The 27,867-nt window shown below is 37.0% G+C and overlaps 1 protein-coding gene across 1 annotated transcript; it reads right to left on the reverse strand.

Annotated features, from left to right (window-relative positions):
* Nucleotides 1–9,555: 9,555 nt before the first annotated feature.
* Nucleotides 9,556–10,668, reverse strand: GPR85 (G protein-coupled receptor 85; the record flags this gene model as incomplete). Its single annotated transcript, XM_084229322.1, has 1 exon — nt 9,556–10,668. The coding sequence occupies one exon, from the start codon at nt 10,666–10,668 to the stop codon at nt 9,556–9,558; it is 1,113 nt and encodes a 370-aa protein (XP_084085448.1).
* Between the last annotated feature and the right edge of the window lie 17,199 nt (nt 10,669–27,867).

Here is a 27,867-nt window from a genome sequence, read left to right on the forward strand (position 1 = left end):
GCAAAACACAACACAGTAAAAGGTATCTTTTTTCCCTCAATTTTTCTTTCCGAAGATGACAGTTTTTCATGTCTATGATGGAAATACAAAACAGTAGAGCTTTGGCACTGCAGAAAATGCTCAAGACTTTCCAGGCATAACAAATAATAGCACCACAGAGAAAAACACAGTTGTTTCTGCATCAGGGAACTGAGTAGCATCATATCTAAAAGCATTGATGCAATAATTGTACAGAATTTCCAACATACTGTGGCTGTATCAGGACCATGTAAAAGTGAAAATATTTGTTTCCTTGAATTATGAATTCTCGGATGTATGAATATTTTGCCATGCTACCTGTCAAAATATTTATTAGTAACTAAAAAGTTACTACCTTGATAATAATACTGTTTTTTCCTCCTCATTGACTTCAGGGTCAATAAATCAGTAGGCTTGAGATATGTGTGTGCGTTTTACATTAGCTAATCATTTTATTTCTATTAATAAGAAAGTATAAATTAAATAATGTACCACTAATTATAGTCATCTAAGTCTAAACCCTTGATGTGATTAAAGTAATAGGGAAACCCTTATACTGAGTTGAATTTGAAAGCCAATATCTTCATGGATATAAGGCATAGCAAACTGTAAAATGAAAACTAGAATTGTGTTTATCTTATAAGTCTCTAAGACTAAAACCTCTGACAATATCGGATTCAACTTAATGATGTATTAAGCACCCAACAACTCCTTATATACAGTCAGTGTTAAACAAAATTCTGCCCAAAGGTGGATCATTCTGTAATCGCAAATTAGAGGCACTAAAATAGCTTTCTAAATTTTATGTTTCATATATTTGAAACAGAAACTTGAAACAAGTTTAGTGCCCTCTTTAAAAAATCTATGAATTATTTATAATTGAGAATAGAACATAAACAGGAATAACAGGCACAAATATCCATAATTTGGTCATTTGAAATGGAAGCAGAGCATCGAGTCTGTCTGATTAAAATTAAAAGTGCTGTTATGAAGTTAGCACATGAATAAAGCAGAAGCCCAGGGAAAGAATATTTTAATGTGCTCTAGATATGCTCTGGCATTGATATCAACAAGCTGGGGTCAGCTTGGGCCCACAGCTGCTTAGGTAGGAACCTCGTTAGTCGAAATACTGTAAATAGGCGGTGACTCTAGGTGGACCAAAATTAGCTGTGGGAACTATATATGTTATAAATAACCATGTCATTAGTTTATAGTTATAAATAACCATGTCATTTGTCCTGTGTCTATTGATGACTCAGAATGACATGCCATTGATTTTTTCCAAACTGGAGAAATTTTAGAGATCAACTCCTTCATTTTATAGTTGAGGGAACTAAGAGGTCAAGTATATCGACAATGACCTGTAGTTATTCAGCAGCTCAGCTCCTGACACCCAGGCTGGCACCCTTTTCCACACGACACAGGATAATTAAATAGAAACTAAATTTACTGAGACCACAAATATCACTCAATTCAAGTGGAGGATGGCAGCAGCTGTCATGTAGAAGATGAATCACCTTGGTACAATGACTGGTAATATAAGAGGTTAAATTTAGGGCCTCCCTGTGATGCTGTCTGCAGCCTCTGCAGCATGGGTTCAATTGCTGGTTGGCCAGGGAGAATCCCACATGGTGCTGCAGACCTCTCCTGTCACGCCCGCTGCTCCCCTTAGCAGTGCTTTTGGTCCGTCTGCCTGTTCTGCTCCCCACTCTGTCTCTGGTGGATATGACCCTTTCATGCCTCTGGCCTATACCCCAGCTATTGTATAAATAGAAACTTAAAAAAAAAGTTAGGGACTCCCTGGTAGCCTATGCATTAAGTCTCAGCACTATCACTGTGTCGGCCTGAGTTCAATTCCTGGCCAGGGAGCTAACCCATGTACGGTACAGCCCACCTCTCCTGTCTTGCCCACTGCTCCCTTTAGCAGTATATTTCAGTGTATCTGCCTGTTCTGCTTCTCACTCTGTCTCTGGTGATCCTCTCACCCACCATACCCCAGTTCGTGTATGCATAAATAAGTAAATCTTTTTTTTAAGAGGTCAAATTTAAGAACTGAAGCTAAATTCATATGAATGTAGGGGGTCCAAAACGGCAGGAAAACAACTTTTGACATGCAATGATGATGGCTACGTGTATAAACAACTGACCACAAATCAATAGTTAGAAAAGTGTGAGGACCACGTGATGCATGAATACCATGTCAACAGGACTCATGAGGTAATTTTGCCATTATATTCTCCATTAATCATCCTTTACTATGCATAGGAATGAATGCTAGAGTTTTAGAAGGCTTTAGAGAGATTTCAAGTAAGAAAGTAAATATCAGTAGTTGTGATATAGTTGGGAATCGTGATCCTAAAGGGTGGACCTTTAAAGGGACAGAAAACAGACTCCATGGAAGGATATTTCTCAGCCTATGATAATCATCCATCTTGCATCTCTGCTTTACATAGAATGTGACAAAACTGATTTAGGGTAGAAGAATATGAACCAGATCAAAGTAAGACTCTCCACATGGTGTGGGTTATGTAGCCCACTTTTAAAATTTGAGAGATGAGAGAAATGTCCTTCTAAAAAGTCATTTGAAAAATCAGATGGAATCTCCTATTTCTGTGGTAATATGATCCTACATGAAAGTGAAGAGGGTTATTAGGCAACAGCTATTATTCTTTGTTCTCCTTAGCTTCTCAGTGGGAGAACAGCAAGGTGGAGCTCTAGTCTGAAGGTTGCAGCTGTTCCTGCTCAGTCACCTCAGCTCCCATTAGTCTCTAACCTTCTTCAGTTATTTGCTGTAGTTATCAACAGCAGCAGCAGCAGCAGCAACAACAATAACCAACATTTACTGAATGTTCACTCTGGGCCAGGTTCTGTACTAAATGTTTTTCATGCATGTTTTGCCTATTACTAACGTGTGCAAGCTACTTAGCTTCTCTGTGCTTCTGTTTCTTCATTTGTAAAGTATGAGTAATAATAGCCATTACCTCTTGTGATAACCAAATATATATAAAGAGTCAATATATAAAGAGTGTTTAGACTTAGGCACAAACTACTTCATAAATAATAGTTATTATCTCATTTAATTTTCAAAGGAAATGTTTAGAAGTAGTGATACTTATCCCCCCATTTATAAACAAATTGGCACTCAAATTGTTTAATTAATTTGTTCAATATCACAGAGCTAGCAAGGAACAACACAGGGTCTGAAACCTCCAAGTCTTTTGCTTTGTAGCCTCTATGCTATGTCTGGCCCTCCCCTTTCATGGACCTAACCTCCGGCCATGCTATATTAAACTCTAATTAGTTCATTTGTATGTTGAACACATTATAAGTTTTCACATCTTTTACCTTTTGTCCATTTTATCATTTCCTCTGTCTGAAATGACTTTCCCAACTTTTTCACACAGATGAAATTAAAATTATTCTCCAAGACTGAGTTCAGCTGCCACCTTTTCTATCTCACCTTTCTCCCATCTTCACAGAGTTAATTGCTTGTCTGTGTTTCTTTAACACTTATCTCACATATCTCTCTTACAGCATTTATCACATTGTCTCATAATTTGTTTGTCTGTGCTGCTAGATGGTGAACTAAGAGAGAGTCAGTAAAAAGTAAAATTTATTTAAGATGCTAGATGCTTCTAAGGGATTCAAAAAGTTGTACTCATTGAATCCATTCAATAATCCCAGATGTATGTACTGTTATAGTCTCTTTCTTTATTTATGAGGCACAGAAAAGTTAAGTCATTTGTTTAAGATCACAATGTAGTAGGTACACAATAAATGATTGCTGCATTAAATTATATTTAGGTAAAAATGCTTACAAAAATGATCAAACATTCCTCTTTTTTTCCAGTGGGGAAAATGAGATCTCTCAATTCAACATTGTTTTTGATGCAGGAGAAAAGATAATACTCCTCTTATCTATTTAGTCATTTTCTCTTTCATAAACTTATGGAAATAAACAGCTAATTAACTTTAGTTAGTTGAAACTCAATTATCGATTCAGCTTTAAAAATTTCAGTATTGGGCCTCCTTGGTGGCAAAGGGGTTAAAGTCTCAGCACTGTCAAGCTATCTCTAGCCACTGCAGCATGAGTTCATTCCCAGCCAGGGAACTAACCCACATGGTGCAGCAGACCTCTCCTGTCTCTTCTGCTCCCCTCTCTGTCTCTGGTGAATCCTCTAACCCCCACCTCTCACCCCACCCCCACACCTCTGGCCAAGACCCCAGTTCTTGTAAGCATAAATATGTAAAAATAAATCTTAAAAAATTGTAGTATTATAATCACTTTACCCCTATGATATAACTAATGCCTTACTTCCTCACTTCATGATCTTGAATGTCCATATAAGATAAGGGTGATTTTGTTATCTGTTTTAAAATCCAATAAACCAGGACACACATCACAATGTCAGTTTTAATATTTGTGTCAAGAATCTATTATTTTTCACATACAGAGAAAAGAAAAAAAGAAGTTTCGGTTTCCAAGTCAGGCTCAAAAACCCTTCTCTCTCTGAGAATGTTGTCCCATGACTCCAGAGGGGGTTAGGGGTTGACTGTGAACGCTAGGTGTGAATAATACCAAACCCCAAACAACCTATCACTTCTTTGAGACCTTTTTCTACAATAGCTCAGAGGGAAACACATTCTCTTTGCTTTTCTCCAAGGCCTTTCAGGGCTCCGCTGTCTATTAACTGTCTGATCTGGTGGGAGGAAAACTGGCTTTAAAAGCCTTTTAATCCAGAGGGTCTGAGCAGCTAATGGACATCATCCCTTTGGCAAAAGGAAATGATATCAGAACTCTGTCTTCATTTTAAAAACCAAGTCTTACATAATCTTTTTATGAAGTTAAAGCCTCTTGGTTAAGGAGTCAAAAAAATCTCCTTCCATTGCTCCTATTCTTAATATGCCTTTAACTTACTTGACAATTTGGACTAATGGTAAAACAATCCAGTCATTTGTAACGGATATCTTTTTTTTTTAAGCACTATGCGGACTAATTATAAACTTGTATCTCACAATGGAACAATCTATCATTTTAATATAGTTAAAAAAAATGTTTCTGAGGGATTTGGGAAAGTCACAGAACACTAGCATGCCCAGAGTGGATAGCAATAAAAAATGTCAGTAATAAACAATTGTCTTAGTAGACCCTGCAATTTCCATTCAAAATATTTATAAAGAATATTAGCAAACATGAAAGTGATTTTTGCATCTAAAATGTGCAAAGGTTTTGAAATCATAAATAACCCACAACTCTGATAATCATCTACCTTTAATTGTTTAGTCAGAATTTAGAACATCATCATTTATCATCTATCTTTTCTTTTTAATAGGAAATTGATATAAGCCGAGTTTTTTGGACAACAATACATTCTGCTAAGTTTAGGATAAAGAATGGAGCAAAGTAAATTTATCTAGTGGTGAACACACAAAAGTAAAGAGTTTGGCTTCTGTTTGCAACTATCCTATAGTAGTCCCCGTTGCAAAACCACTCACCATTGCATGGCTTAGTTGAGAAGGTATCTGTCTCTATAATTATAAATATGTTTCATTGTATTTGCAAAGAAATAAATTTTGGAGGCCAAACAAACTTTTCTGGTGGTAGGAATTAGGAAGTTTTGTTATATCTCTTATAATAGGCAATAAACATGAAAGTTACGCTTTAGTAATAACAGATGCTCATCCTGTGTGACAAGTTATATACATCTTTGCTTAAGCAACATGAGAGCCCCTCTGATAGTGGAAACCAAAACGCACACAACTCCTTCTTTTGATTGTACTTTACTCAGGCCTTGTCATGCTAAGTTGCAGGGAGGTTTGAGTTTTGAAAGAAAAGACCTCTCCATGTCTCCTGCAGGAGTTGAAATATCTCTCAAGAGGAAGCAGACACTCAGGACACAGGGGGAGCTTTGACAGTCACTCTTATTTTGTCAATAGCATTAACAACATAGGAACTCAGTGTTCCAAAACACAATATGGTGATTCATCTAAATGAAGCATGGGCAAAAGGTGCCGTATACTTTGGAAAAAATAGGGGAATTTCCTCGGAGTTGATGGAGTATGATATATAAGAGTTCAAAGATCACTGGGAAAAGATAGAAGATAAGGCACTAAAGGAAAAATGTAGAACAGTTCATTTAAGGTCATTAATATCAAGTCCACCTTAAAAATATTTATTATCATAATGCTAATAATTCATTGCTACTACACATTTGTTTGTCTTTCCCACTAGACTAAGGAAGCAAGAGAGACTGTTCTGCCTTGCTTTCTACTGTGTTCCTAGCACCAAGTGCATCACCCAACACAGCTTTTGTTGAATGGATGAATAAATGAATAAACAATTCAGGAAACATTCATAAACGTAGAGGCAAACGGGAAAGTGACCCTATCTGTGTATTAATAAAGAAAAATCAGTTAACTTCTATAAAAAATGCTGGTGTTGAAATCCAACTGGTTAACATTTGAAGAAGATAATTCAGTCAACAAGTTTTCCTGCAAATAATTTTTAATCTAGTAACTATGGTTTCTTAATTTCAATGGGACCTCTATGGGTAGTGGGCAATTTACTCACCTCCTCTGTCTCAGTTATTATCTGCTTGGGATTCCACAATCACAGATTGAATGCCTAGCACCCATCAGGCATCTCAAAAATCCACTGTGTACAAAAGGAACCAAATAAAATAAAAAACACATCCAAACACACACACCACCACTGTTAAAGACTGCTCAGCTCAGATGTAATTAGTCCAAGAGGGACACATTATTATTGATAATGGGTCTTTCTCACAGGGAACTTGGACTCCCTAGTGGGAAGTATTTTTATGGGTTGAAGATAGGTAACATTTTCAAGTTGAATTAGCTACCAACTGTTTTTAAATATTGGGTATTGGAATGCATGCCAAAATAGATCTTGTGGTCATTAAGACACTGAAGCAGCCTTTATTTTACGTGATTCTTAATATTACTCATTGACTTTACACACGGCATTTATTAGAGATATATCTCACCCACTGTTTGCCCCTTGACATGCAAATTACTAATTAGTCAGTAGTAGACATAAATGAAACCTGCAACAGTTCAGCATTATTCACTGATCCCTGGGCTGATCACTTATCTGTTGTTTCATATAACTAAGTGGAGTCAGGCAATCTTATTTGGTTGTTGCTCTTGACTCCTCAATCCCTATTCTCAGTTTTCTTTTCTATGTAGTGGAGCTTAGTGTTAGTAAAGCCCTGGCTTCTCTAGCCTTATGATCATTGCTGAATTTTGCATTCATTAATAGCGGTATTTGTACATGAAAGCAAAGTTCTCTATATAATCATAGTAGTTATGTCTCATTGTAAAATTTTTGGAAACATAATCTTATCAGAATATCTTTTGACAACATTTTCTTTATTGTATTTTGAATAATGATTTTAGTACCAACAAGAGGCCTTTCTTGGTAAATTCAACTTGCTGTTGTGCATTTAACTTTGTCTCAGATTGAATCAACTTCAGGATAAAGTAAAAATAAGGTCAAACAGAGTGCTCACTAAATCATGACCTGAGTTCTCTTTATATGAGCAAAACTGAATAGTTATATAGATCATTGAAAATTTTCAGTGGTTTATTTTTCTACATTTAGATTTATGTTGATATTCTTTTTACAGAAATACTGTAGCATGAATGAATTCTGCTTGTTGGATTCTTAACCTTGTTTTTCAAGTACCAAAAAAAAAAAAAAAAAACCCCAAAACAAAACCCAAACAAACAAAAAACAATGGGAAACTAGCAAAAACAATGAAAAACAAACAAAAACAGCAGCAACTTTTTTGCTTTTGCCATAATATTATTGTAAACTATTCTTCTTACAATGTATTTAGATCCCCAAATTTCAACCATTCCCCAAATAAAAATGTGATATTTATATCAAAATTCTAACCCAACCAACTAAGCAGGTATACATCTCTAAATAGTATTGGCTTGTAAGAATAAATAAGGGATTATTATGATAAATTATCAAATAATGCTTTTGCAAATATTATTTGTCAGCTTTATATGTCCTATCATTCGTGCATTTCCAATTCCAGTATATAGTAGCTACAAAAATAAAATAAAATAAAAAGTAACAAAGTCAGTCTTCTTAATTTGTGCTTGCTTCCCAGGTCAAAAAAAATTGTTAAGGGCTAAAAATATAAAATTTATTGCAAGAAAGTAACAGGCTACACGGGTAAATTTTGGCAAATGCAACTTTATATTGAAATTCACACATCTGTATCTTAAAGAATGAGACTCACAGACTCTAATGTATTTCTAAAATACCAGAAATCATAGTATAAGCTTTCACAAGTTAAAACTGAAATAATTTAAACAACCAATACACTGAATGTGCAGAAAGTATAAACAAGACTGTGCCTTCGGTAGAATAAATGCTTCACAAATTGTGCAGGATGTCATACTAAGGCTGTGGTCTCCCCTTGACAGCTGATTCAAAATATAAACATACTATCAGCTGCCTGCTCCTTAGAACACACTAAAATGGGTGGCACACCTCAGAAAAAAATCTCATTATCTCAGTGATGTGCACCTTAATTTTCAAACCATGTGAGGAAAAAGGAAAAAGAGTATTAAACGATCGTTCATGCACTTCCAGATGCATGACCATGACCAAGTACTGATTCTATTTCCCATGACTATTTGTTCCATTGCTAAGTAAGATGAAAGATACTAGATAACCCTTTAAGGCAACATGTGTTTATTCTGCATTATTAGAACTGCTCAATTGTGACAAGTTGGTGCCATTAATGTTGCCTCCCAGACCAATACCTAGCATTTTTAAAATATAAAGGAATTGGAAAACTTTATACCAAATCAACAAAAACCACATAATACAGGTCAATGCTAGCAATTTCACTAGTAAGGAAAGTGGTATTTAGAATAGTAATGTATTAATACAAAAAAAAAAGTAAACTCTAATTCGAACCAATGTACTGCTTTGGAATGCTCCCTAACACAAGGCGGTTTTTAAAGTGTGATCATCCAATAATTCATGGCACGTCTTTAGTGGATTACAGTACTTTAAGTCCCCAAATATTTTAGTCTTTGCAAAACAATAATAGTATGAAATGTTTTAAAGTCCTCAAACGTCTAAAATTAGTTTTTATCAGCACATTTACCTCATGTCAACTTAATTTATTAAGATGTCCAATGCTAATTGGTTTTTTTGATGTTTTTTCATAAGTAGTGATATACACAGCATTTAGCACTGATACTTAGCACCTGCTACTTTCATTATCTAGTTTTCAACCACATAAAGAAACTTAGGGCAGTGGTTCAGTCCTTTCTTAATTACAAACCTTCGCCGGCAATCAGCAGGATCACTCTGAGATTTAAAATAGGATTATAGGTGAACTATTGCAAAGACTGCAGAATGTTGCCCAAATCCTTATAACTGCTGATCCCTTTCTTGATTTTCTTCTCAAGATATGGCTACAGGCCACAATTGCTTAGCAGAGAAGGTTAGTGTTTCAACAAGGCTAAAGATTTACAGATGCTCCTTCATATAACACAGTAAGGTTCCCTTGGTAACCTGGATTTTCTGCAGTAAAGAAGGGTTGTGCTGAAACAGCGCCTCAGCTCCCTGTTAGAGAAAATGCAGACAAAAGGATTGATTCCTGCTTGGGCAAAACTCATCCAGACAGCGGCTGTAAGAAATCCCCCTGGTACTACAGGCCCTCTTGCAAAGACTCTCCAATAACAGGCCACCAGGTAGGGGCCCCACAAGGTTAGGAAGAGAAAAGTCATTATATAGAACATTCTGCTGATTCTTTTCTCCATTTTGAACTCGTCTAAGACCAGTAGCCTTCTTCTGCCCGTGGTGTTTGCATTTTGCCTGATTCCCAGCAAGGTGGGTGGTGTGGGACCCCTTCCAAATCCCGCTAGCCAATTGGCAGCTGCCTGGCCACTGGCTCCAGGACCATGAAAAGTCCAGTTCTGGCTGACTGCTGCTACAAACTGGACTGGCTTCATTTTCCTTCGATCGTGGACAAAAAATATCAGCTTGAGGTAGACAAGCTGTGTGGCTAGGAGGATGAGGGCAAGAAGCAGCATAAATCCTAAGGAATCATTAGCCCTGAAGGAGCGGTGTTGGAAGGTGCATTGATCTTCCTCCCTAATGAATGAGTAAGTGCCCACATCTAAAACTGGGGGGAATGCCATGGCCACAGACAGAGTCCACACCATGCAGATCACAGCCAAACACGTCCAAAAGGTCAGCCTTTTTGTATAGAAGCGGTGATGAGCAATAGCTAAGTATCTGGTGACACTGATGCAGAAGAGCATGAAAGCAGTGTGGAAACAGGACAAAACCCCCAGAAAGGCAATCACTTTGCAAGTCAAAGTCCCATAAGTCCAGGTAGAGCCATTTTTGACAGAGTTGAATACAAATGGGAAACAAATTGCAGATCTGAGGATATCTGAACAGCAAAGATCCAACAGGAAGTAGTAAGGTGCTCTATGCAAGGTCTTATCTTTCACTAGCAAAATGGAGATCAGAAGGTTGCCCACCACGCTGACTCCTATTATGAAACCCAAGGAAGTCAGTTTCAGAAAGGCTGTTAGAGGAGAGAGATTTTGCAAAATGTTGTCAGCTGCATGGCTATAGTTCGCCATAGATGGATGGAGGATAAAGATACAGCCTCAGTCAAGTCTCATGATCTAGATATAAGAACAAGGAAAAAATAGATCTATACATTTTACTGAAAATGTAATCCACAAAGAGAATTGATCTGATCTGCAGTCATGCTTCCTCTTTTCTTCCATTTGATTTGCCATCAGAATATCTGGAAAAAAAAAAGAGCTATCAGTTTCTAAGTTAACAAGCAATGATGTCAGGCAGTGCTAACATAAAGCTGTTCATTTATGGGTTAGCAAATAAAGTTTTAATTTTGAATGCTATTTTTTGATGTAGTAAGGATTTTTTTGCTTGAGATTTTAAAGAATTGTCTTGTTTAGTTTTCTGAGCTAGAGGAATTAAAAAATGTCCCTATTTTAGAGAACACACATTTGATTGGTACCTTTAGGGCAGAAGGAATAAAATGATCCACAATCATAAAATATGCCAGTTCATGATTAATCACTACTGTTGCAATGGAATCTACAAGATCACTAATCAGAGACAGAGAGACTACATACATTTATTTGAGGTCTGTTAGTATCTGTCAGGGCTTTACAGGCAGCTTCTCTGATGATATGGATCCAAAGAACCCTTGCAAAATGTCTTTTAACTCAAGTGCCACTATTCATACTGCATATCATAAGAAGAGTATTTGTTGATTCACCTTATAGCATATATTCAACATTAGATTTCAAAATCAATGGGAACTTGGCCCAGGACTTGATGAGACTTAATCTTTTGTCTTTTCCTCCCCACAATAGCCCCCATTTTTGTCAAGTCTTTTCTCTATTAAGCTTACATGAACATTAAAAATGGTTAATGTAAATATTGGCCAGGGAAACACACCCAGAGGAATAATGCACTTCCATTTGTAAATCTTGGCTGCCTGGATTCAATGAATTTAATAAGAACCTGTATTTCTTGGGCAATTAAGCCTTTCCCGTTTACACTGATAATCTTTGTTGCAAATCCCAAGTGGCTTCATTTTAAAACAAAATGCACATTGTCTCCTAGGTGCCCGAGAGTCACAACAGGGAAATTGGCTTCCTCTGTTATTCCCACGAAGCATGTTTCCTTTGCCACTTCTCACTTGCCCAGAATGTGGTGATGGAAGCCCAGACAAAACTGCGTCCGATGATTTTAATTTCCCCACCGGTACATCTCCGGGTAAATACCGATAGCATCATGCAACATTACGAAACCTGAAATCCGCCACCCCTAGATTTATAATGGGGGGTGGAGGAGGGGGGGAGGGGGAGAGAGACATGCATTACATACGCGAAGATGGGGTGAGAGATTGCTTCTGTGCTGCAAGGGAACTGTTCCCGGTGATTCGCAGTCTGATATTCCTCAGCCTTGCAAAGCTTTCCAGAAATGGAGCTCTCAATAAGCCCTACTGAAGATGCATTGTCTGAATGTACTTCCATTATGCAGTTTATTGTTTAAAAAAAAAAAAAAAAAAAAACCTCAGGGAGGGCTCTTTCCTGGTGAACCTGCAGTTTCATCAACACGGTGCGTCCCCTTCCCCCCAAACTTAACCGAGAGTATATCCTCCTACCTGTTGGTGTTGGATATCCCGACAGACTATAGCTTCTTCTTTCTATAAATTGCTGATTTTTTTTTTTGCCTTAGTGCCTTGACTGAGCATCCAGGCAGGGCTCGGCGGCGCCTGCGCGCTGGAGCCTCCTTGAGCTCCAGCCGCGTCCTCCCCTGTCGCAGCGGCACGGTCTCCCCCAGTAACGCAGGGGCCGCGGCGGGGAGGGCGGCTTCAGCCTCTGTAGAGCCAAACGAATCCCCGACCCGTCTCCAGATCTGGCTGGGTTTATTGATTGCTCTGTTCGGTTGAACTGACAAATGAGGCTATTGTCCCCTGGGGCTGCTTCTGAACTTTTCCCTCCTCGCTTTTGAAGTGGGTGCTCGGAAAGGCTGGTTCAGGACCTCAGGCCCACCCTCTTCCCTTAGGGCAGTGCACGGAGAAGCCGGGGTGCAAGGCATCCGACCCCTCCTCAGTTTCCCGGAACCTTCGCCTCCTGCCAACATTTTCTTCCTTTCTCTCTTAGGATGGTCCACAGCATTGGGAGCTTTTTATGTTTCTTCCTTAATGGTTTTCCCAGCTGACCTTTGCATTTGCTTCTTAGCTGGGGAGCAAAATAAATAGGGAAAGAAAAAAAAAATAGAAGTGCAGTCAGGAAAAATCTTGTCAATGGAAAGAAGGGAAAGCAAGAAGCAGGTTGGGGCAACCCTGCCTTTGTTAGTCATTTATTCTCTAACGCACTCCAATATGTGTTGAGTAAGGAGCAGGCTTAAGAATGCGTTAAGTTTAGAAGACAACTGCAAAATGATTTACATCCATTATACTTTAACGATTGTGACTAATGAATCAGGCTTTAAATTTTTTTAATGACTGTTTCTCTCATTCCAACCCACAGAGCAACAGTCTTTTCTTTTTCCTTTTTGCAAGGACGGTTGACCAATAGATTGGTAACCTCAAAGCAGTTGTGTAGGTGAGTTTCCTCCTGCCCCCCACCCCCACCCCTTTGTTATTACGGAAGAAAAATACTAGGAATATAACGAATTCTTAAAACTTACACCCGTCCAAAAGGTCCGATGATATCACAAGACACCACATTGCCTGACACCTGGGTGCTTAGGGACGCCTCTGGAATCATGCATTTCCTCATTTTACCCTTTCGGAGGAGTTTTGTTTGTGGGGGGTGGTATAAGATTTTGAACGACAACTCCCACCTCCAAAAAAAAAAAAAAAAAAAGCAGACGTGCTTTCATTAATTCCCAATGTAAAACGTCTGCTTCTCCTCCTGTATGCTTATTGCTTTATAATAATCTGTTAATGAAACAGAAAAAATAAAGATCTTCTCTACAGTAATAATTTGATCTCCAGACAGCAGTAAAATACCTCATTGCTAGGTGGTGAGATTGTGACATTCGGAGGAACTCAAGCCAATCAGCATACAGATAATATGGGTTAATTTGCATATTGCATTTCTATTGGACACACCGAGGTAAAGCTTTCTCTGTTTAAAGCCTAAAAGTGAATATTTCACTGTCATGATGTCACAGTCATTACACAAAGCCCTATGTTGGTAATACTGAAATGATATTACCTTTCACTAATATGTTTTTGGATGTCCTACACCCATTAAAAAATAGATAATAATTTATTGTTTGTTAAGGAATATACAAAAGGCACCTAACATTGGCATTTCCTTGACCTAGAGAAATTAATCCTGCAGCAGTACTGGAAGTAACTTTAGGGCATTTCCATTCCAAGGAGACATACCACTTTTTTGAAAAACAAATTCAAAAGAGTTCAAAACTGTAAGGTAGCTTGCAACTTCTAAGTGAAATGTCAAGTTCACTTTTATGGAACTACAGATCAATTCAATTTGTTCCTTTTTTTTAACTTCTCAATTAGTGTCTCAATGTACTTTGCAAAGAGTTATTATTTCTGGAATTTTTACAGTTAAAAAATCTATAAAGTAAGAGACTTAAATTAGTTTGCCAAAGATTCACGATTGGCCAGATCTTAGGTTGCACAGATTAGGGAAAAGCTATTTAAAAGTAAATTAAAAGGGTGACTGCACTGCCAAGCCGTGAGGCAATAATTTACTCTGCCAAAAGGTATAGGGCCAAGGTCCAAGGGTTTAACTATATTTTAAGAAGCAGGTATTGATTCCTTAGAAATAAGGGAGGGGACATATGTATATGCAATATTCGTTCATATTCACATCTCAGGGTATATTAGAGCTATTATTTTCCTTTGCAATGCAGTATGGTTACACCACTAGTTATCCCGTTTTTCCAGCTGTTAGATGAGAATGTCATTTTCTTGCCTCACAAGGGGGTTCAAGAAATTAATGAGATATTTTCTATTTAGTTCATTAACTCTACTGGAGAAACATTTGAAGTCTGCATTTTCCACCAAGAGAGATTTAAAAATGTATATCTAACAGCTGACAAAAGTTGCATATTATCTACAAATTCTCGAATGTAAAGTTATTGCTTCAAATTGTACAGATCATAACCTTATTTGAACTTTGAGATTTTTTTTTTTGATTACTTACATCACAACTTTGGGGGGAAATTATTATCAGGTTAAGAGTAAAGGGATAAAGCAAACTACAACAAAATACTTTGTGTTCTGGGTTTGGAGCAGTTTAAAGATTGGAATAAGTCTAAATAAAGATTTTCAAGGTCTTACAACATGTACTATATAAATCAGTGAATTAGGAAGGCTAATGTAATTTGCTAAATTTGGTTATTTAATAATTACACATGATTTTATTTTTAAAGGTAATTATCTTCATTTCAAAATTAATTGACTTTTTCAGATTTTTGCTAAATGATACACAGTCTCATGGTGGGCAAATGCAATATTTTTGTTCTACACATTGTTTATGTCAAAATTTGCACTGGAATATAAGCAAATACAGAGAATAATAGGTTAGGATGACATGTTCTGAGAAAAGAATTTTTAATCATTCATTAAAGATGCTATTTCTCCTGCTTAAAAGTTGTCATTAAAAATTTAAAAACATCTATCTATGGTATTTTTGACCCTTACCAAAATCTAAATTTATGTATGAAAAGGAAACTTTTATAATTTTTTAAAAAATCTATCTTGATAAGAAGGTCTCCCATCAGGGAGTTTTGCATAGAAACATTTTCTTTCTTTTTTTAAGATTTATTTTTATTAATTTATGCATACAATAATTGAGGTATAGGCCAGAGGTGGGGGGTGAGGGGAGTCACCAGAGACCGAGTGGGGAGCAGAACAGGCAGATCTACTGAAATACACTGCTGAGGGGAGCAGCAGGGGAGACAGGAGAGGTCTGCTAGGTCATGGGTTAGCTCCCTGGCCAGGAATCGAATTCAAGCCTCAATAGCTGGCCATAGCTTGATAGTGCTGAGACCTTAACCACGGTACCACCAGGGGGGCCCTGAAATATTTCTGATAGATTTGTTTTTTTTTTTTAAAGCTTATTAACTGGGAATAAGTGGCCAACAAAAAAGGAGACTATGGTTTTATATTTTGATATGGTTTTTACCTTGTATATGTGGCAAAAGTGACCTTTTTCAGAGTGACATCTAACTAACTGAAAGTTTCTAAGGCTTTGCCCTCCATCTGCTTGAGGGACAAAAATGACAAAATAATACATTAAATATAAATAACTACAATTGGATTCAAAAACTCCTCAGGAGTTTGGAAAAGCCAAATTGTGAACATCTCAAATATTTCTGAAGAGTTTAGTGAGTTTTAAAAAGAATAAGAATGTGGTAAGTTCCTTTCCAAATTGTTGAGAGGTTCATTTGTCAGATTTTTCCCTATTCTGTCACATAACAGTTTCCAAACTATTAATATAATTCATTTTTAATGTTCACACTAAACCTCCTTCTCAATTTAAGATCCAGTCTTTAAAAAACATAGTGACTTACCTTCTTTCATCATATGTTAAGTTCTTTTTCTCTGCAAACTTTAATTTGTTCCTTTATTTAATTTATTTAACATATCTGTCAAACTTGTCTGTAGGAGTCACTTTGCTAGATTTTCTAAGAAATGAAAATTAAGAAATGGGACCAGTCTACAGGCAGTTGCATCAGATTAGGGATAGCTTGACCTGGTAGAGTAGAAGTGGTGAGCAAACAGAAACAAAATGTAGATCCATTTGGCAAGAAGAGATAGAAGCCATATTTTTTAAACAAGTGATTATATAAGGGAAGCAAAAGAGATTGAGGTAACAATTGATTGTAAAGGTCCCAGTTTGTATAACTGGGAGGCAGGGAACACCACCAACCAAAGGTAGCAAAAGTTTAAAATAAGAGGGAGCTGCTTTGATAAATGGAGACAAAGAGTTGGTTTTAGATACACTGAATGTGAAATGTTAATGGAACATGCAAGGGTTGAAAGTGAAAGTGTTCAAATTCAGGATGTATAGGTGACAGCACTTATAGATGATGGTATAGCTAGGCTAACTGTTGTATGATACCGTTAAGGGAGAGGTTACAGAGAAAGCTAAGATTAAACAAATGAGCAAACACGTCCATTCCTCTCCCTCTGGATAACAGGTACCGGAATGCCTGCATTTAAGAGACCAGAAGGTACATGGAAGAATCAGAGGTAGAAAAAACCTACAGGAAGGAGGAAAAACACAGTCATAAACCCTGAGGGAGGAGAGAATTTCAAAAAGGGAATGATCATCAGGATATATTGTATCTAGGAAGTTTAAGGGGATGAGGACGGAGAAAATATCATTGGATCAGGGCATAAGGAAATCATTAGAGAGAAGTTTTAGAAAAGCAAGTAAGACTGCAAGGGATTAACAAATGAGAAGCACAGGTTTAAAGGTTTTATAAGATCAGGCTAAGAAAGTTTTGCTACTATGATAGCACTATCTCGATGATAAAGGTTTTAATGAATTTTTTTGATGTTTGTGAAAGAAGTATTAGTTATTTAAATAGATATAGCATGCCTCTGGAAGTCTTTAAAACTCTTCTATTCACATTATTTAAACAGTGAATGAGGAGAGCAAATGCTAGTACAACATTTAAAGTTTTGATAAAAAATCCTTGATTTATTAAATTATTCTAAGTTGCCTTTATTTTTTTAAGATGAGTTAGTCTCTACCATGAAAAAAAGTGACCTACATGGGTGTAGCTTAAGATGGAGATGTGTGTGTGTGTGAGTGAGAGGGAGGGAGACAGAGAGAGAGAGAGAGAGAGAGAGAGAGAGAGAGAGAGAAATAGAGAGAGAGAGAAACCGAGAGACAGAGAGTGCTTACATGTGCATTGACAGGGCTGATGACCAGGGGAAGCAAGTGTTGGTAAAATAATTAAGAAATGAGAAGTTTAAGGACTCCCCGGTGTCGCAGCGGTTGAGTGCTGGGCTGTGAAGCTGCCCGCAGCCTCTGCAGCGCCAGTTGGATCCCCCGCCACTGGGCAAGGGTCCCACATGGCGCGCAGACCTCTCCTGCCGCCCGCTGCTCCCCTCAGCAGTGTACTTCGGTCCTTCTGCCTGCTCTGCTCCCCGCTCTGGCTCTGGTGAATTCTCTCACCCTCCCGCGCTTCTGACTGTACCCAGTGCTTGTATAAATAAATAAATAAATCTTTTAAAAAAAAAGAGAAGTTTAATTTAATGCTCAGGTTAATAGAGAATCATATATATGTTAAATGGGTTGTAAATTTTCATAGACTAAAAATGTGATACATTTTTTACAACTCCAGAAACATAAGACACTTTTTTTCTTTGGCTATTCAGAGGTTACCTCTGTCTTAAAGTACATTAAGGTTATTACCATGAACACCAGTTATATGGTAATATGAACAGATTATGGTATTTAAAATTTTGTAATGTTTAGTTTTTTGATAAATGGGCATAATTTAAACACGGCTGAAAGTAAGGAATATTCCTTAAATTCTATTTTAAGGAATATTCAGTCTTGCATTATTGTCCAGTCTTGCATTGTGATTTTTCTGATTAGCTTTCCATTTTCATTTTTCCTAATTAAAATGTTTAAACTTTAGGGCCTCCTCGGTGGCGCAGCGGTTGAGCGCTGGGTTGCGAAGCTGCCTGCAGCCTCCGTGGCGCAGGTTCAATCCCCGGCTGCTCCCCGGCCACCGGAGGAGGGTCCCACATGGCGCGCAGACCTCTCCTGCTGCCCGCTGCTCCCCTCAGCAGTGTACTTCGGTCCTTCTGCCTGCTCTGCTCCCCGCTCTGGCTCTGTGAATTCTCTCACTCTCCTGCGCTTCTGACTGTACCCAGTGCATGTATAAACAAAACAAACAAACAAACAAATAAATAAAAAAAAATGCCTCTATAAAAAAAATGTTTAAACTTTATTTTTTAAAAAATTTTGCATATTAATACTTTATGAAAGAGACTAAATCCCCACATCTGACACTCATGAATATGTTTACTACTTTTATTTTCTTCCTATTTGATTAATATGTAAGTGTGATATTATCTGCTTAATTGTATGTTTAAAAGGCAGAAGAATAGTACTTGGGGCAACCTTCACTCATTCATTCAGCAAACATAGTCTCCTCTAGAACATGAGCACTGTGAGAATACAGACAGAATCTTATTTTGCCCTGTTCTTCTCTGTACCCAAGCATGATCTAGTGCACAGGAGCCACTCCACACATATTTGTTAAAAGGGCAGTTATGAGCCTTTATGAGCCCATCACATAAAAGGTGCTTGACTAAGTACTGTGAGGACGACATAAAAGAAGAAAAAAAGAAACACGAACTTCAACTGAACTCTGTGTTTTTAAATTTATAAGTCTGGGGCTATTTGTATTAAAGGCAGAAAGTTTTGGCCGCGGATTTATTCTACATTTGGGGGAATTTGGTGTGTTTCTTGTATTACATTAGTATTTACATGATTTCCTGTACTATTCAGTAATTTAACACAATTTTTTAATAACAGTGTCTCTCATGCAGATTATGAGCCAAGAACAGATATTTTATGCTTTGAGTTTCTAACCAGGTGTTCAAATACATGGCAAAATATCAGTAACTTCAATCTGAGTTTAGATTTTTAATCATTAATTTATTTATGGACAAAAATGTGATGTGTCCTGAAAACAAAATTAAATCCAATTTATCAATTTAGAAATAAAAAATTCAAGAGGGCCTCCCCTAGTGGCGCAGCGGTTGAGCGCTGAGCTGTGAAGTTGCCCGCAGCCTCTGCAGCGCCGGTTCGATCCCCAGCCACTGGCCAGGGTCCCACATGGCACGCAGACCTCTTTTGTGGCGCCCGCTGCTCCTCTCAGCAGTGTATTTCGTTGTTCTGCCTGTTCTGTTCCCTGCTCTGGCTCTGGTGAATTCTCTCACCCTCCAGCGCTTCTGACTGTACCTAGTGCTTGTATAAACAAACAAACAAACAAACAAACAAACAAACAAATAAAATAAAATAAAATAAAAATTTCAACAATATAAAGATAAAAATATTATTTATAAAGAATGCTTTCTCCTTTAACTTTGCCTATGGATTATTCATAATTATCTGTAGGATAGGAAAGAAAATGGTCAGAAAAAAACTTGTAATTTAGCAACTTGGATAAAGACTTCACAAGGGTGATAATGCTTTTAGGGAAAAACCAGGACTATCTCTTCTTGCATTTTCTTTGTCTTCTTTTTAGAAGATACTCTTTTTCTTTCTTTACGGAGCATAAATTAGAGCTGAATATAAGAGGTTCTTATTCAAAATATTCTTGAATATTTACTAATTGAAAACAATAAAAAAGATATCGGCCAAATAACTCTTAGCTTGAACAAAGTCCAGAGCTGGTGATAGTCTGTAACCTCTTGAATAAGGAAAGCATAGAACAAAGCTCCAACAACTCGAAAAAAGATGTCAGCTCACTTCAGAAGATAGAAATGACTGGGGCTGGGTGTATACAGTTTTACTGTACAGAATTGGACTGGGATTGCCTTTCTCTTTCTGATCTAGAAACAGGGCATTTTGTATTGGCAGAGAGTATATGATTTATAGCAGCTGTTTTTTGGTATGGCTATTGTTAATGGGTCATTAACATTTGCATGAAGTGTAGGAATACTGTTGCATGCATTGTGAAACCTCTTTTTCATAGAGGTTCAAAAGACCATGTGCTTTTCATCTAAAAACTCTACAATCTGTTATTTTATTTTTTTATTATTTTTTTATATAGAGGCATGTTTTATTTATTTGTTTGTTTGTTTGTTTGTTTATACATGCACTGGGTACAGTAAGAAGCGCAGGAGGGTGAGAGAATTCACCAGAGCCAGAGCAGGGAGCAGAGCAGGCAGAAGGACCGAAGTACACTGCTGAGGGGAGCAGCGGGCGGCAGGAGAGGTCTGCGCGCCATGTGGGACCCTCCTCCGGTGGCCGGGGAGCAGCCGGGGATCGAACTGGCGTCGCAGAGGCCACGGGCAGCTTCGCAACCTAGCGCTCAACCGCTGCGCCACCGGGGAGGCCCTACAATCTGTTATTTTAATGTTTACCTATCACCTCTGACTCTCACTGTGTTACAGAGAGGTGAACCTGTGAACATCTTACATGGGGAAAGTGGATAGTTCTATGCCAGGAGTTCCAATATCTAAAATATTTTTGGGATAGATTTCATATCACTTAATCCTAATAAAAAAGGTAGGATAGAATGATAATGTAACATTTGCAGAGATAGTTGTTATTTGTTTGGGCAAGCATTTGTCTAGGCAATCTGGCGGATTAGAGACCAGTGTTAGCCCTCCAGGAAAATGATTTGTCCTCCTGTGAGAGTTCTTAGTGTTGACGTTTCCAGTTTTAGTTTGTGTCGTGACTCCTCCCGTCACTGTGGGGTTGTGGCACGCTGCTTCAGGACGGCTGTCATTTTCTTCTATTTGTTCTAAATCCCTTGACGACCACAGGTCTGTTTCAACTCCCCATCTTTGCTAACAGATTTCTCCCAAGGGAACCATGGGTCTCTTTAACTGCTTAGCATTATAGAAAACACTTTCACGTACATTGGTCCTTTTGCACTCAAAAAGTTTGTAAGTACTAGAGTCAGAGACTAAAACCCAGTTAGTCTATATAGACTTTCAGAGCAGGGAATGTCTCCTATTATAACATACGGCATTTTCAACATTCAGTCTCTGTTAGACCAGGTAGATCTGCACATCCCTTATTTTGCTTTCTCCTTTATAACCTAAACTATTCCAAAATGTAACTGTAGACAACCCTTATCAAAAACAAACAAATAAAAAATACACTTTTCTCTTTGGGCTCCTCAAAATTTCACTTTCCAGTTAAGGGTAGGTTTGTTATTTTTCATCTATACATTGCTAATTCCTGTAAATTCTAATGGGAATTAAGCACATAAATTCTTGGCACTTACTTGAAAGACTAGATATCATGCAGAGACAGCACTTTTGTATATAGCCTACATGTAATCCTCTCTATAAATGGTTTGGTTTTTGTGCCATCTGGCATGGAGTAGGTGAGATTCTTGCTGAGGTTTCATGATGAGATTTTACTACTGCAGAAGATCATACAATAAATTGACTTACTTAGTGAAGAGATAGACTAAATTTTCGATCCTACTCACAGACTATGTTTTAGTAAAAAGTCAAAAAGCCTAATATTGATGCATGCCAATGACACTTTCTAACGTGTGTATTTATACGTATGTTCTCTATTTAATTTGCTCTCTCAATAATTTTGATACTGCACAGCTTCAGGAGGGCAAGATTTCTGTTTATGTTGATAATCTTTGTGTCTCTGGTGCCTAGAATAGTACCTGGCACATAATCAGCATTCAGTAATTATAGAAAAATAGATGAATGAATGTTTCCATTAAAAAATCATCTTATTTCAGAAGTAAATGCTTTTTCTTTTATATCTATTTCTCCAAATAAATCTCCAAATGTCTTCGGTACTTCAAAAATAAATTAAAGAATAAACTCTTCCTTCCCCTCAGGAAATGTACTATATATTATGGCTGAAATCTTTTTCTCACAATATGTCTAATTACTTCTAATGTACAATATATTGTAGACAGCCTCAAATCAACCTAAAACTATGTATTATCAAAAGAGAGCCAGTTAAACGCCTGCTATGTGTATATATACACACATTAGAGACTAAGGTTAGCACCAATCATAAACTTTTTTGGCTTTTTACTTAAAATCATTTTAAACATGGTCGAATTAAAAAAAAAAAAACTTGCACAGTTGACCAACCTACTGATTATAGAGTGAAGGGATATGAAAACTGAACTCATATTTACCCTGGCAGGAGTTAAACTTTGTAATGGCTGTCAGGATTTTATAGAATATTAGCTTTCAGAGATTATAGGTTACTTATATTTACCTTATAAATAAGCAATAAATTAATTAAAAATATATTATTGTTTCTCTATATTCTAACTTCATCCTATGAAGTGTCATTTTCCTTTCAATGTAATAAAAACAAGTTGAGAGAAATGAATAATTAGTAGCTACATAGTGTTTTTAGTGTGACAGGTGTGGTTCTTTGCATTTACTAATTTATTTGATTTTCAAAAACAAAAAACTTAAAAGGTTGCTTCTCTGAGTCATTTTATGCAAATGAAACATTTTCATCATTTTATCATGAAACCTGAGCACAGACAGGGTCAATTGAAAAGTTGGGATTTGTGCTAAGTGACTTACCTCAACAAATGGTAAAACCAGAAACTTGATTTAGGTTTTTCTGACACTAAATCTTTTGTACTTTCAGTATATTATGGCGCCTCTAGAATCTAAACTAGTACTGGTTATAGACATGTAATATGAGTTACACATATCATTTAAATTTTTCCAGTAGACAAAATAAAAAGTAATAGGAAATAAGTTAAATGAACTTTAATGATATATTTTATCTAAAGCAATATAGTCAAAGAATAAATTAAGATATAATCAACAGAAAAGTATTAAATTATTTTATATATATGCTTTTTCTTATTAGAGTTCAAAAATCTAATAATTTATAACACTTACAGAACTTCTTTTTTTTTTCTTAACGGAACATTTTAATTCTGACTAACCACATTTCCAGGGCTCACACCAGCTCAGAGTCATCAGGCATAATATCTTTATGTATAGATAAGAATAATAAGACCCAGAGAAGTGAATTCACAAACAGAGTTAACCAAGCCCACAAATGTCAAGCTGGTGACTATCCTTAAGGGGGAAAATAATTGCTGAATTTTGAGGCACAGGTGAGCTTCCCATTGTCCTACTGTTTGACGTGTGGCTCTGAGGCACTTCTGCCTGTTAGTTAAGACCTAAGTGACCTGAACCCCTTATATTGCATTTAATTTCTTGCACCTTGTAGGCCAAGCCAACTGGTTTCACTTTTCAGTGGAGCTTTGTTAAACTCTGATGTTTATTCATGTACTGTTGCAAAAATGCATAAAACAGAAGGGAAAAGGCAAAGAAGTTCAAATCTTTGTGGAAAATAGGAGCCCAGAAACCCCCTCTTTCCACTGATTCTGTTTAAGTATCCATGGGTCATGGAAAGAAAATTGTCATGTTGTGCTTCAATCTGGGAAGAAAGCTGGGACCTAATAAATTTGAGAAAGTGTTGTCTTAGAGCAGTTCCCCTGCTTTACTGTTGCATAACATTTTTTAGTTTAAAGGGTAATTTATTGCATAATATAATAACCCATTAATTTAATTTATAAATTGCAGGCTTTTTTTTTTTTTTTGGTCACTTTGAAGTCACTTGTCAATGATTTCATCAATTAATTTCTTAATTTCCACAAGCAGTAATTTAACCTCTTCTCACCTTAATGTCTTCATTTGTAAAATGTGAGCGCATAAAGTGCTCACTCAGGGCCTCCCCGGTGGCGCAGCGGTTGAGCGCCGGCTTGCAAAGCTGCCCGCAGCTTCTGCAGCGCAGGTTTGATCCCCGGCGGCTATCGGAGGAGGGTCCCACATGGCGCGCAGACCTCTCCTGCGGCCCGCTGCTCCCCTCAGCAGTGTACTTCAGTCCTTCTGCCTGCTCTGCTCCCCTCTCTGGCTCTGGTGAATTCTCTCACCCTCCCGCGCTTCTGACTGTACCTAGTGCTTGTATAAATAAATAAATCTTTAAAAAAAAAAAATAAAGTGCTCACTCAATTTGAGAATTAGTTAACCAAATGGTTGATCTTTCTATTTCTTGTCACTTAACTTGTTCACACCCAGGACTCAGTTCTGAATTACTTCTGGTTCATTCTAAAAGCCATTACTCAATGATGAAGATTCCTTTCATTCTAGGTGTTTGATGGAACATGTCTCAAGCTAAATATGAATATTAAATATATGTTGAACAATAGCAGCATCAATGAAATTAATTCATATTCTCCTATGAGGACTATTTTATATTTGTACTTTTAGTCGTATCTGGATACTAAGTTGATTTCTTCAGAAGAGGATAATCATAGTGCTTGAGTGAAAGACCCAATAATAAGACAAAGTGCAATCATGGAGTGGCTCCTTGTATCTTTTTTCTCTTTTAAAATTTTTTCTGATAAAGACTTCTCGATGAAATGTGGACTTTGACATCACTTCTGGTAACATAATGTATCAACTACAATATGTAGGAAAATGTCTTGTGATTACTTAGCAATGGATATTTTTCACTGGATGACATTTAAATATGAATTTCCAACTTCTTGAGGGAAAGGAAGGAACATGTGATACTTTCTACGAAGTAAAAAGCTTAATATGGCTGAAAGCTCAAGTGTGAGGTAGGTTGAGGGCCATGGTCTTAGATGACATTGGAGAAATAGGGAAGGAAATATGGGCAGATCCAACAATGCTATCTTTTTTTGCTAAGGAATTCATGAAACGGGGAATTCATTAAAAAGTTTTGAACTGTTCAACATCATTTGTAATCAGGAAAATGCAAATCAAAACTACCATGAGATACCATCTTACACCAGTGAGAATGGCACATATTAAAACAACAAATGTTGTTTTAGCAACAACAAATGTAGCAACAACAAATGTTGGCGAGGATGTGGAGAAAAAGGAACTCTCCTGCACTGTTGGTGGGAGTGCAAACTGGTCTAACCACTACGGAGAGCTGTGTGGAGATTTCTGGATCTACTAAACATAGAGCTTCCATATGATCCAGCAATTCCACTCCTAGGTATTTACCCAAAGGACACAGAAACATCAATTCCAAAGAGCACCTGCACACCTATGTTTATAGCAGCACTATTTACAATAGCTAAGCTTTGGAAACAACCCAAATGCCCATAAATAGATGACTGGATCAAGAAGATGTGGTACATATACACCATGGAATATTACTCAGCATTCAAAAAAGATAAACACATGCAATTTGCGGCAACATGGATGGCGCTGGAAGGGATCATGCTTAGCGAAATAAGCCAGAAAGAAAAAGAAAAATACCGGATGGTCTCACTCATAGCAGGAATCTAGAAAACTTAAATAAGGGACCAGGAAAATGAATAACTATAAGAAAGTGAAAATCAAAATCAACAAAAAACTATGAACCAGAGACACTCTATGGGGGATGGGGGCTGGGGAGGGGAGGGATTGGGGTCAAAATAAGGGGATTGCAATTGTAGGGGAATATAAAAATAAAACTTATTTAAAAAAATAAATAAAAAAAGTGAAGGATTAATAAATCAAAAAATGTTTACTATAAGGAGAAAGCATTAAATCTCCCTTATTTGTGCCACTATTAGAATATGCTGGTGATCTCAGCAGTATGCAGTCCAAACTGGCAAAATTACTCAGTGACTGTGGCTTACCAGAGGATGAGGAGTAATTATGATGGGGAAAACTGGAGGCAGACTTAAAAAAAAAAAAAAAGTTTTGAACTGAGATGTAACAGGGCTACATTTGTGTTTTAAGAAGGTCACCATAATGTTTATAGTTAGAAAAAATTGTGGAGGGGTAAGATGGGAGCTCAGAAGACCAGTTAGGGGTGACTCTCATCTACCATATGATAGTCTGAGTTAGGGTAGGAAAGTTGGGGTAGATAGAAGTGGGTGGATCTTAGGGATCATTTGGAGGGAGATTCCAAAGGACTTAGAGATAATTGGATGTCACGTGTAAGGGAGAGGAAGTTTCCATGCATCCTTTTAAGTGACTGTCTGGGCCACTGGAAAGATGGTGTCTATTAATGAAGTCTCACTGGTAGTGTCAGAAAAGACTGAGCATCTGAACACTGCAAGGTTTGCTTGTTCCTGGATATTGCTAGGCCGATATCAATTAGTGTGTGGGTCATTTGCTGTGTGTGGGAGTGACGGGGTTATTGTTTGTTTTTATTCTTTCTTCTTGAGACAATCCCTAATCATACTTGTTCAATAAAGAAAATGAGCTGCCCCCATTTCACTGAATTAAAATCCAAAAATGTACGAAATCATTACTATAGTTTTCACTAAGGAGTTCGAAGAGGAAATCATATCCTCATGCTGCTGACTGAAAATGGGTAATTACAATATATTCTACACATTAGAGCTTATTATTTTTGAAATTAGGAAAACTTCTAATGAAGCCACAAAATTTTATCACTTTGAAGACTTTTAGAGATGACTGACAAATAATTTTACAGATGAAAAAATTGTGGGGGTTAAATTGTTGGCTCAAGGTCAGTTGCCTGGTAGTTGATTATTTTTTTTCTACATTGGTGATGATTAGTACAATTAATTTTTTTCTGAATTGATGATCAGTACATTTTAATGATGTACAATGAAAGTGGTGATTAAACAAGTGAAAGTGAGCATATGTCATCACAGGGCCCATAAAAGTGTTGGTCTCAAAATGCTCTGGTATTTTTGGAGGCAAAATAAAAGCATTCTGACAAATCATCTGAAACAGAATATGGTATAGATTCTGGTCTTGGTGATCATGCCTGCTCCTGAATTCTTTTAAGAGATTTACACACATTTATCCAGAGCATAATTATCTTGATTAATATTGAGAATATGGTATTTATAGTCCCAATGTTTAACAAAGTGCTGCATGATTAGCCTTTTAAAATAATTAACCCTCTTGTATATAAAATTCCTAATTTCATTTTAGACTATAAAGTACACTAGTATTTTCAAGTTTAATCACCCCCATATAATGGATTCAGTGGAGGTACGTGTGAGAAGGGTATTACAACTCTGATACTACAAATCAATGAGAAATGAAACCACATTTTAGTTTTTTGTGGCAGACAGATATTTCTCAGATCTTCTGCCATTTGCATTTTGATGTTAGATATGTATTATTTAATTACCAAAAAGATTTAGAAAAATATTTACTAAAAATTAAAATATGCTACTATATATACATATTTATTGATTTGATCCCATTTTCATGTGAGAGTAAAAATTCTATCATAGTAAATCAAAACATGGGCTTCCTCTCCACGCCCCACCATGGGAAATAAATAGTAAACTAGTTTTATGTTGCTTATATCTTTGTGACTTCTAATGAGATTTGCCAGAGTATTTTGCCTGATGGACTGTGAACTAGATATGCTATTTTCCCGAAGAGGCAGAACAAAATTCCTTGCATCGCCTTAAATTATCTGAGGCATTGTTTCTAATTTTTGGTCTTGTAACTTAGAAAAGTCCCAGGTTGAATATATTAGGAATTCAACTAGTAACTAGTACAACAGTACTGGAGAAATCAGCAACCAAGAAAAGTCAAAGGCTCAGATATAGCCTTGGGCCAGTGGAGGAGACTAAGT

This window comes from Talpa europaea (assembly GCF_964194135.1).
Source record: "Talpa europaea genome assembly, chromosome: 3".
Taxonomy (NCBI): Eukaryota; Metazoa; Chordata; class Mammalia; order Eulipotyphla; family Talpidae; genus Talpa; species Talpa europaea.